The sequence below is a fragment of the Bufo gargarizans genome, chromosome 2 (genome assembly GCF_014858855.1).
Source record: "Bufo gargarizans isolate SCDJY-AF-19 chromosome 2, ASM1485885v1, whole genome shotgun sequence".
NCBI classification, from domain to species: Eukaryota; Metazoa; Chordata; class Amphibia; order Anura; family Bufonidae; genus Bufo; species Bufo gargarizans.
The window spans coordinates 197,733,152-197,745,347 of record NC_058081.1 but is presented as its reverse complement, the minus strand read 5'-3'; the positions used below and the strand labels follow the sequence as shown (position 1 = coordinate 197,745,347).

Here is a 12,196-nt window from a genome sequence, read left to right as displayed (position 1 = left end):
CTGTATGTGTAGCTGTCAGTCACTTATTAGGACCACCACAATAAGACCACTGAACGCAGAATGAGGGCTGATGCACACAAATGTATTTTTGGTCCTCGTCAGAGGCGGACCCATTCACTTCAATGGGGCCACAAAAGATATGGACAGCATACCCTTGTGCTGTCCGTTCCACCGCCCCACAGAAAAATAGAAAATGTCCTACATTTCTATAGAGGGCAGGGCGTTCTGTTCTGCAAAATGTGGAACACACAGCTGGTATCCGTGTTTTGTTGATCCGCAATTTGCAGACTTCAAAAACTGCAACAGTCGTGTGCATGAGCCCTAGGAGGTTTAACCCCTTAAGGCTACATGCACACGTTCAGGATTCATGTGCGCAGAATCCTCACTGAAATCCGCAGGTGTTCACATGCAAATCCGTGCGGTCAATCCGCATTAATTGGTGCGGATTTGCATGCGGATTTGCGTGCGGATTGGTGCGGATTCGGTGCGGATTTTCTGCATGCGGATTTCACTAAGTGAATTAAGAAAATCCGGTCAGGAAAAAAAAAATTGAAATGTCGCGGATTTTAAAATCCGCACCGCAGGTCAAAATCCGCGCGGAAAAAATCTGCATCGTGTGCATTGAGAATTTCAAATTCTCATAGAATACAATGTACATGACCTACGGTGCGGATTTTCCGCACGCAAATCCGCGCGGAAAATCCGCACGCAATCCTGATCGTGTGCAGGGGGCCTAAGGATTCTTTGTATAGTTCATTAGTGCGGTTTTCACCATTTTCAATGCAAGGGTGAGATCTGCGGCAATTCCGCACCAAAAACCACAAGTAAGACATGAGGTTTGTGATGCGGTTTTAGTATGGAAATGCACAGAAATCCTCACTGAAATCTGTGCAGATTTTACCTGTGCAGGTAGCTTGGCGTCAGGGATTTTATTTATTTATTTATTTTTATTATTTTTTTTATCCCATCTTTTGAAAAGCCATAACTTTTTTTTATTTTTTATTATTTTTTTTATGTTTCTAGTGACCTTGCCATGTGAGGAATTTTATGTGGGATGAGTTTTTTTTCAATACCGCCATTTTGGGGTGCCTGAACTGTATTGTGTAACTTAAATGTTTTTCACTTTTAATTTTACTGTGAAAAAATTGCACTTTTTTCCCAAATTCTGTCATCCATAACTTTTATTTTTCTTCTGACAGAGCTGTGTGAAGGCTCTTTTTTTGCGCAGGCCATGCAAAAATGGAAGACTAAGGCCTCATGCACACGACCGTTGTTTTGGTCCGCATCCGAACCGCAGTTTTTGCGGCTTGGATGCGGACCCATTCACTTCAATAGGGTCGCAAAAGATGCGAACAGCACTCCGTGTGCTGTCCGCATCCGTTGCTCCGTTCCGTGGTCCGTAAAAAAAAATATATAACCTGTCCTATTCTTGTCCGTTTTGCAGACAAAAATAGGCAGTTATATCAATGGTTGTCCGTGCCGTTCTGAAAATTGTGGACAGTGGAACCCACACGGACGCCATCCGTGTTTTGTGGATTTGCAATTTGCGGACCGCAAAACACACAACTGTCATGTGCATGAGGCCTAACACTCAACATCTAGCCATTAGTGAAAAATGCATTGTATCCGAATGCCTTCCGTTTTTTCACGGAAGACCGATTTACTTCTATGGGGCCAAGACTGCACAATATAGAACATGCTGCGATTTTTTTTAATTTTTTATTTTTTTTCCTGACTGTAGAGATGATCAGTCATCAACTAGGCTCATGTCCACAGACCCACTGAAATGAATGGTTCAGGATTCAGTCTGGATGCTTATGTGTTCACAAGATGCAAGATTGCCTATATTGGGATCCAGCGGTGATCTGCTCTTTTTTCCGGCATAAATTCCGGGTTTTTGTCAAATAAAAACTGTTGCATGCGACTGTTTTTGGTCGAGCCGGTATTTGTGCTGAATCAGCATGCCACAGATGTAAACCCGGCCTTACAGGGGTAATTGTCTTGTGGTTTTCTTTCAGCTATTGCTATTCCTGGTGCATGTTGCTAACATCTAAAGGCCTGATTTTGGGAACACAAACTTTCTAAGGCAAGTTCATTTTGCTGGGAAGTTACTGTGAACTGAGAAGCCATAGAACTGCTTCTGATTAGACAGCTGTAGGAATGTAAAGAATGGAGAACATCCGCCCCTTCTAAGTGACCCTTCAAACGTTCATGTACAGTATTCCTGAGAAACACGTAGTATGTTTGAATCATTTGAGATGCTCTCTACATATTTATGCAAGGGCCCAGATTTACTAATCCTATAGATGGTGTAAATGTAGACGGGCTGTCTAGACTGGCACCAGATTTATCATAGAGGCTTAGGCTGGATGATACATCTGGTGCAGGGATGGACACTTTTCTCTAAGTCTTTCACACTGGCGTTTTGGCTTTCCGTTTGTGAGATCCATCATGGGCTCTCACAAGCGGTCCAAAACTGATCAGTTTTGCCCTAATGCATTCTGAATGGAAAAGGATCCGCTCAGAATGCATCAGTTTGCCTCCAATCCGTCTCCATTCCGCTCTGGAGGCGGACACCAAAACACTGCTTGCAGCGTTTTGGTGTCCGTCTGATGAAACTGAGGCAAAAGGATCCGTCCTGACACACAATGTAAGTCATGGGGGACAGATCCGTTTTCACTGCCACAATCTGCCACAATAGAAAATGGATCCGTCCTCCAATGACTTTCAGTGGTGTTCAAGATGGATCCGTCTTGGCTATGTTACAGATAATACAAATGGATCCATTCTGAACGTATCAGTCTGTGCAGATCCATGACGCAAGTGTGAGAGTAGCCTTAGTCTGTGCCAACTATTGGCTTACTTTGGGGCAGAAGTTTATGCCAGAATTGTCACAATTTTGATGCAAAATGGTGCAGTTTAGGTAACACCTTTTTTTTTTTTTTTTTTCTTTTCTTTTGCAAAGGCCTGTTTTCTCCCGCTAAGCCCCACCCCCTTTTTAAGCAAGTCCGATAAAAGTGTAGAAACCGGAGTTGCGCCAAACAGTGCCACTTTGCACCTACAATCTGTCTAAAAAGTAATGCAGACATATTAGTACGTCTGGGCCAGGGTGTTTTTCTTATCACTTATTTAACAAGGTGAGTTCGCTATAGAAAAACAAATCTGTAAGGGTATTTTCAGGCATAGAGTTCCATCCTAGGGGATCAATACCGGAAAAGAACTGATCAGGCATATCCCCATGCATTCTGAATGGAGAGCAATCCGTTCAGGATGCATCAGGACGTCTTCAGTTCAGTCATTTTGACTGTTCAGGACAGAGATGATTACCGCAGCATGCTGAGGTTTTAACTCCGGCCAAAATAAAAAACTGAACACTTGCCTGAAACCGTCCTTCCGGTCTGCGCAGAACGGTAAAAATGTGAAAAAAAAATTGAAACGGATCCATTTGTCCGTATGACAAACGGATCCGTTCTTGCAATGCACTTGTAAGACGCATCCAGATCCGTCTACAAATGCTGTCCGTTTGCATGCAGATTGCCGGATCACTCTGCCGCAAGTGTGAAAGTAGCCTAAGTATTGTACAGAACTTTATTTCAAATTTTATTTATTTATACAAAAAATAAATCCTATTCACCTTGGCAGTAAAAAATATCAAATATACATGAAGCCAAATGGCAGACTTAAAGGGGTTGTCCGGGTTCAGAGCTGAACCCGGACATACCCTTATTTTCACCCCGGCAGCCCTCCTAAACCTGGCATCGGAGCATCTCATGCTCCGATGCGCTCCCGTGCCCTGCGCTAGATCGCGCAGGGCACAGGCTCTTGTGTTTTCAATAACACACTGCCGGGCGGTAACTTCCGCCCAGCAGTGTGTTCGGTGATGTCACCGGCTCTGAGGGGCGGGCTTTAGCTCTGCCCTAGCCGTTTTACTGGCTAGGGCAGAGCCAAATCCCGCCCATCAGTGCCGGTGACGTCACCGGGCTGCCTGTCAGCCCCATAGAGAGCCCGGTATGTCACCGGAACTCAGAAAAATGCCTTTGCCCTGCGCGATTTAGCGCAGGGCAAAGGAGAGCATCGGAGCATGAACTGCTCCGATGCTCATGTCAGGGGGGCCGCCGGGGTGAAAATGGAGGTATGTCCAGGTTCAGCTCTGAACCTGGACAACCCCTTTAATGGCAGTGCTGCTTCTGTGAGCAGGCATCATACATATCCATAGCTACTATGTACGCTGCTGTACAAGGTCCATGCGCTTGTCTGGCCACGTGTACTCTTCTCAGCTGATATTACAGTAAACTTTACGATTACAGCAGGAAACATTTAGAATAATAACTGAACAGCTTGTTTTTACTGCCATGGATAGATTATGTTTAATGGACATCTGTCAGCAGATTTGTACCTATGACACTGACCTGTTACATGTGCACTTGGCAGCTGAAGACATCTGTGTTGGTCCAAAATACATATGTGCCCGCATTGCTAAGAAGAATGTTTTATTATATGTAAATGACCCTCTAAGAGCAACGGGGGCATTACCATTACACCTAGAGGCTCTGCTCTCTCTGCAACTGCCGTGACAGCTCTAGGCAGTATGAATGTCATCACGCCTGGCCCTGTGAATCAGAGTGGAGAAGGCAAGGCAGATAAAGAGAAAGCGGAGACTCCTTAGAATAATAACGCCCCCATTGCTCCTAGACGCTCATTTACATATAGTAAAACATCATATTTTTCTCAGCAATGCGAGCACATATGAACATGGGACCAACACAGATGCCTTCAGCTGCCAAGTGCACGTGTAACAGGTCAGCCAGTACAAATCTGCTGACAGATGCCCTTTAACATGCATACGGATCAGGAACCCAAAGAGCAATGTTTAGGTTCAATTGGCGCATGTCTTTTTTGCATTTTAGGGTACTTTAACACACTGCAAATTTTCAAGTTTTACGTTACCAGCAAAGTAGGTGAGAATTTACAAAATGTCATCCACACATTGCAGCAGAAATTGACCCGTAGTGTGGATTTTTAAAACTGCAGCATGTTTTTGCCGCATTTCCACCACAGATTTCAAACTGCAATGCATAGGTTGAAATGCTGCTGCAAAATCTGTAACAAATCCACATATAACACATGCAGATTTTGTTGCGGGCTTGTCGCACCCTAGAGTATCATATTCGGGGTCCATTAACACGTCCGTAAAATGGGTCCGCATCCGTTCTGCAATTTTGCAGAACAGGTGTGGCCTCATTCATTTTCAATGTGGCTGGAATGTGCTGTCTCCATCCACATTTGCGGATCCGCACTTCCGTACCTTAAAAAAATAAAATAAATAGAACATGTCCTATTCTTGTCTGCAATTGCGGACAAGAAAAGTAATTTTCTAGCAGAGTGCCAGCGATGTGTGGTCCGCAAAATGCGGAACGCCCATTGCCGGTGTCCGTGTTTTGTGGATCCGCAATTTTCAGATCCGCAAAACACATACGGACTTGTGAATGGACCCTCGTTGAGTAGAGCTATTCCAATAGAGACTTGTAAAATCTATCTATTGTGTACCATTGGCCTATTTATAGCCAAGGTTAAAGTGGGCTTTGCCTCTGTCCCTTTATTTAATGACATCCTTTCCACTTCTGCCTGTCTCATTTTCTTGATTGCCATCCCCACCATGTCCCATTTCCTGTTATGGCCATCTGTGTCACTTTGTCTTTCTGAATCCCTCTTGGTGCGCATCTCTTGACTTGTATGCCAGCATTTTCTTCATCCACTTTTCTCTCCCTCTCTTTCCGGCTTCCACAGTATTCAAATAATGTCCTAAAATAGCATCAGACAGCTGGGACTCTTAAATATTACCCTTTGCGCCTTAAATGTCTGCTGAGCGGGGGGAGGGGTAATAATTATGTCTTGTGCAGCTGAGCTTTTGTTGCGTGTTGTCCTCTGCATATAGGGTCCTCTGGGGAGCCTCCCTGCTTGGTCATCAGCCTCCGTTATTAATAACCCCTGATGACATATTAATCCAGGCTTTTAGTTAATGCATCAGATGCCTTCTGCGGGATTGAGCAAATGAGGGCACTGGTGGGCGCCCAAATACTTCGCCCAGTAATAGATACCATGTTTTATGAAATGACGGATGACCTTCATATCATCTCCTCACATCTGTGCAGAATATTTCAAAGGTTGATATATTAGGAAATTGTAGACAACATCAGTATAGCTTTTTTTCCCAGTATGGAATAGCAATAGGTATTTTAAAGGTTTCCCATACAATGGGTGACATATCCCACTGTATGCCTGTGCAGCCCTGTGAGTGTTGTATGCAGAATCCCTAATATATCCTATGAAATGCAGCATCCTGCTGCTACCCACTGATTCACACTCTCTGGGGGTCATTTACAAAGTAAATCTTTTACTCCGCTTTTACGCTGCCTTTGCTGGATGAATATGCGCCTAATTTATGACTAGGTGTGTGCCTTATACAGTAATTGAGGCACACCTTCTGCAGTCTGTGCACCTGACTATAAAACTAGACCAGCCCCTGACTGGAGTCGTTTTTCAACAAACACTGTTGGTAAAAAATTGTTGGGGCCAAAGCCCTGGCATCCCCCCGCCATACCCTCAATACCTACTATGCATGAAGCATGGCGCAAGAAAAAAGCGTAGGAAAAAGGTCTAAATGTAAGACAGCTCGGAAACTTCCATTTAGAACTGGCGCTGGATGCGGCGAAGTTATGCAGAGGCCGGCACCAGCACAGGGTCTTTATTAAGACTGGCTTCTAAAATGCCGGTCTTAATAAAGGTGTCCCTATGGGTATTGTGTGCATTTGCATGTATTTGCAGCTTCAGCTTCACAGAGTTCCTGCTTGTTGATGGAGCGAAACCTATCACAAGCAGCAGACTGGATCGACAGACTGAAGCTGCATTGCATAGGATACAGACTGTGAATGTGATTTACGGGACAGAATGCCTGCCACTGATCTGTTCCTGGCAGATAGGACTCGAAGAGCAACAAGTGCTGGGTGAGGCATTCAGAGAAATGTAGGCCGCTTTAGGGGAAATCTAATCATGTAATATATTGTGTTTCTTCTGGTCTAAATAAGATCTAATTATATATACACATTGGCTGCAAAGGTATAATAAAAAACATCACTACAGAAGAAGTGTGCCCCCGGATGTAACTGATTATTGTGGTGCAAAAACTCATCAAGAATACCCTGTGCCATGACACAGTATGCGTAGGTTGTTATTATGTTCATGTTACTGACTTACCCCATGTTAGGTGCTCAAGATCAATACGCCTGGCTATACTTAGCTGTAGAAATGCTAAGAATACTACAAAATCAAACTGCTATCTTTGCTGGTGTCTGCAAACTTTCCACACTGCGTAACAAACCTGCTTCCTGTACTGCGGCTGTAGCTCAGTAGTCTAAAATGTTCTGGTGAAGGTGTCACCTTGTGCTCTCTTTCATATGCCGTGTGATATTAGCACTTTTCCTCTGGTACATGCTATCAGGAGCTGCACTCTTCAGAGTTAGTAAACTTGCCTATATGCAGCGCTTTACAGACATTGTTATCTCTTGTCCCCGGTGGAGCTCACACTCTAAATTCCTTATAAGGGAGATTTATCATTGCTCTATGCCACTTTTATGGCGTAAAAAAAGTCGCAAACCTCTTTTTTTTTTTTTTACTTTTTTAAACATAGTTGTAACAAAATTTTGTCACAAGTGGCATTTCTACGCAGCCTTCACCATTTTCAGAAAATGGGGATGGAGCCAGGAGGCCTGGGACATTTATCTTCATTTGTTCTGGACTACCAGAGGATGTGCCTAATTAATTTATGATGAGGCCTTGCCATAAATTAGGCACATCCCTCCATCCCCCCCTCATCAACAGCGGTGTGTGCTTCTCTCCCCCTATGTCTTTTCTGTGTGGAAGGATATCGGAGGACCCGAAGGAAAACCACACAAACTCCATAGAGATGTTGTCCTTGGTCAAATTCCATTGTAGGATCCGAGAGCTTCAAGGCACCAGTGCTAACCACTGAACCACCCTGATGCTCAGTGGTTAGCAAGTGATTCAGATCACCATAGATAATAGGCACTAGTATCTAGGCACATTGGGTACTAGCCATTGGTATGAGAGAATTTATGAGACGTTAAGAAACATACTCTCATTTTATATCTGTCTACCTTGTAGTAATACAGTGCTCAACGTTGAAGTTGTGCCACTTCGATAATAGTAGGATTTTCACCCTATAGTTGTACGTACTGTTGTGTGGTAGGGCTATTTATTATTTTGGTGAGCCAAATGGACTAAAATATAGACTGCTGCTCTGGGGTCAAGAAACCACCTAGAAGATGCCTATAATTTGGTGTCCTTCACAATAAATGTAAACTGTGAACATGAATAGTTAATTATACTGATAGTGTTCTATCAGCAGGTTAAATAACTTTTCTGTCTAATGGCAATTTGTTCTTTAATCTCAGGTCTGATGATACTCTGCAGAATACCGTCCCTCTGAGTCTCTTTTACAAAGGCTACTCCCAAAATGTCTGTGGTGCAGGTGAGTTTCACATCTCTAATCTCATTATCTCCTTTGTTTTATTCACAGAATATTTTTTTGCTGACATTATTCTGCTTTTAGGCTCTGTTTGGACATGTTTCTCTAAAGCACAGTGATATAATCTGCTACCATTTTCTGTCTTAACAAAAATCTGAAAGTTATACTCTGCCTTCTATATATTCAGTGGATTCCCGACTTACATTTCCAGTTTGAGTGTAGTTTTGAAGGTTCTGCTGGAAAGGCCGAAAATAAAGCAGGCCTTACGCTTATGTCCAAGGTATCAGACAGCACTCCATGCAGTCTGAAGTCCATTGGAACTCAACTGTATTGGTAAAAAAGAGAAAAGTAGAAAAATCTATTACCTCTTATAATAATAGAGGTTGCCTGGTACTAATGGGCAGGCTTTAGCACTGCCCTAGTCTGTAAAACGCCTAGGGCAGCACTAAAGCCCTCCCATTAGTGCCGGTGACATCACTAGGAACACTGCTAGGCGTAAGCCTCCACCTAGCAGTGTAAAAAATACAAACAAACAGCCCTTGCCCTGCGCAATACAGTGCAGGGAGAGCATTGGAGCATAAAATGCTCCGAGGCTACACTCAGAGGGGCTGCCAGAGTGAAGAAGGGGATATGTCCGGGTTTAGCTCTGAACCTGCACAACGCCTTTAATTGTACTCCCAGTTTTAAGGAATAAATTCCAGATAGTGCAGTCAGTGTGAGCACAGCCATGTTCTACCTTGACCGGAAAGATGCAAAGTGCATTTCAGTTTATAAGACCTGGATAGCCTGGGGTGTGAAACAAGGTTGGATTTGTACAATTTAATGTATTTTTCCTCTGGATAAAGTTTCACTAAGTTATTTGTTGGGCATTATGGAGGAGTTGGTGGATGATAGTTTTTACCCTTTTTTGTGCCTTACGGCTAAGAAATGGTCATGATTAGTAGCAGTCTGACCAGGGTTCCTTCAGTGTTAAGGGGGGACACTTTGTAATGTATCTGATCGACTGGAATGTTCTCCTTGTGGAAAATCTTTATCATTTTGAATATCATTTCTGTACATTACTGCACATTTTCTTGTATGCTAATGTATTAAATGCTACATTTCTCATCTTAAAGAGGACCTGGCACTACAAAATGCAGAACAGTCTGCAGCTAGACTGTTATAGAGCAGCTGGAGCTGAGCAGATTGATGTATAGTTTTGTTAGATGAGATTCAGTAAAACTTGTAGTTTTATGCATTGTACAGGCTACCTATATTGATGACCTATCCTCAGGACAGATCCTAAATATCAGATCAGCGGGGGTCTGACCCCTGGCACCCCCACCGATCAGCTGTTTTGGCCGCCGTGGTTCCAGAAGCTATACAATGTACAGAGCAGAAGCACAATGCTCCATACATAGTTTTCAGGCCAGCATACTGAAGCTCAGCTCTAGTTCACTTGAATGGAAGATGCAGGATCCTAGCACAGCCACTACAGGGTATACAGAGCTGTATGCTTCCAGTTCTGTACATTCTATAGTTCCCGTGCCAGCAGCTGCACGAAACAGATGATGGGGGTTCTAGGTTTTGGACCCCCACCGACCTGATAGCGCTTACCTATCCTGAGGATAGGTCATAAATATCTGTAGCCTGGAAAACCCCTTTAATTCTCAGCTGTTTCAGAGCTCAAGACTACCCATTCAGCCATTATCAGTGACTGATGTAAGTGTGTAGCTGTCAGTCATTGATAGTTGTACACGGGGAGGTGTTAATGATTGATAGCATTCTCTGTGTAAGTATGTATACATAGATATCAGGCAGTCCCTGATGGTTGTACACAGGGGAGGTGTTATCAGTGATTGATGCCATTCTCTGTGCAACTATGTATACAAAGCTGTCAGACACTTATAGCTGTAACCGCAGGGTGTGTTATCAGTGATGGATAGCATTCTCTGTGTAAGGGCTTGTTCATGCTAATGTATTTTGCTGTACGTGCGTATACAGGCCATTTTCTGCATTCTGCATGCGATCCGTATATGGAACCATTCATTTCAATGGGTCTGCAAAAGATGCAGACAGCACTTTGTGTGCTGTCCGCATCCGTTGCTCCGTTCCGTGGCCCCGCAAAAATTGAGTCCTGTTCTATTCTTGTTCGTTTTGCGGACAAGAATAGGCATTTCTATAATAGGCCTCCTGTTCCGTTCCGCAAATTGTGGAAGGCACACGGTGGCATCCGTGTTTTGTGGATCCGCAATTTGCGGACCGCAAAAAATGGCACGGTCATGTGAATGAGCCCTAAGTTTGTATACAGAGTGCTTTCAGTCACTGATAAGACAGCCCTGTGTACAACTGAACTCAGAAAGAGCAGAGACTTGAATGTATAAATTACAAGTTGTGCTGAATCCTTTCCTACAAAGCTATAAATGAATCTCTATATGATGCCTGCAGATTGCTCTACATTTTGTGGGGACAGGTTCTCTTTAAAGAGGAATAAAAGGTGTTGTCAAGATTTTGGTTGACCTGTCCTCTAAATACGTCATCGGTATCTGACCCTTACTGATCAGCTGTTTGAGAAGGCATCAGCATTCGCAGTAGTGTTACGGCCTTCTCACAGCTTTGGATACTCATTGATCAGATACTGATCACCTATTGGAAAACCCCTTTTAATGGCTGTTTAAAAAACAAAAGGGCAATTGAAGCTAAGGCATGGATGGCTTATGGGTACTTTCTAAGTACACTGCAGTCTGCAGGGGACTGCATCTCAGCCCAGTCAGCCATGGTTGTTCATTTTAACGTGATTTTTGGGACTCTCCTTGGTTAGAGTCCTATTGATCAGAAAGTGGCAGCATAATCCTAGCAGTTATTATTGGCGTTAGCTGGAATACCCTATTTAATTTAGTTAAAAAGAAAAAGACAGAAAAAAAAAGACTTTTGTGTGTTACCACTTTTGAGAAATTGATTGAAAATGTACATTATTTGCATGTATTGTATTAGCTCATTGACCCTTAGTACTTCTTTTCCGGTGTGTTGTTGTAAAGTCTTGTATGTCTGTTTCTTATGAAATGTAAAATAATCTAGGTTCACATAGCTGCAGTCTGCTGAAACTACCAGGGATCCTAGTGGATCAGATGGACTCCTTCACCTGGAAACTTAGCTGTCTAATTGTCAATATTAACATATTAAAATATTTGATTTAATTAAACTCCCTTTTTGAATCCATAGACACCCTGGCAAGCCGGTACAGAATGTGTCGCTAACTATGACTTCCAGAGGAGAACAGAACAGGATCTTGCATTTACGAAAGGAGAAGTCTTGACAATTGTGGCTGTGACCAGGGTAAAGTAATTTCCATGAGAGTATTTTTGATTTACCATAAAATGTTGTAGGAGCATTGGTAATGCAAACAGCAGGAGATAACTATTAGGTCGTGTGGGGGGTCCTACTAATGGCACCCTTGTGGAGCCCCCTGAAGTGGAGAGGCCGGTTGGGGATGCACTCAGTGGCTCCTTTCCTTTCTATGGACGTTTCAGAGATAGCTGAGTACAGCCATCTTTGGAATTCCCATAGAAATGAATGGAACGACCGGCGTCTCTTTTTATTTCAGGTGGGTTGCAGGGGGTACGGGGCCACCGTTCTTGTGATCGGTGGGGGTCCCAGCGGTAGGATGCCCAC

General features: G+C 43.5%; 1 protein-coding gene across 1 annotated transcript in view; it reads left to right on the top strand.

The window, feature by feature from the left end:
* Positions 1-12,196, top strand: part of CSK (C-terminal Src kinase) — a 103,149-nt gene that overhangs the window by 53,332 nt on the left and 37,621 nt on the right. Inside the window, exons 2-3 of the mRNA XM_044279875.1 lie at positions 8,472-8,548; positions 11,747-11,860. Coding sequence (XP_044135810.1) covers positions 8,534-8,548; positions 11,747-11,860 — 129 coding nt within the window. The 5' untranslated portion in view covers positions 8,472-8,533. The remainder of the gene's footprint in view (positions 1-8,471; positions 8,549-11,746; positions 11,861-12,196) is intronic.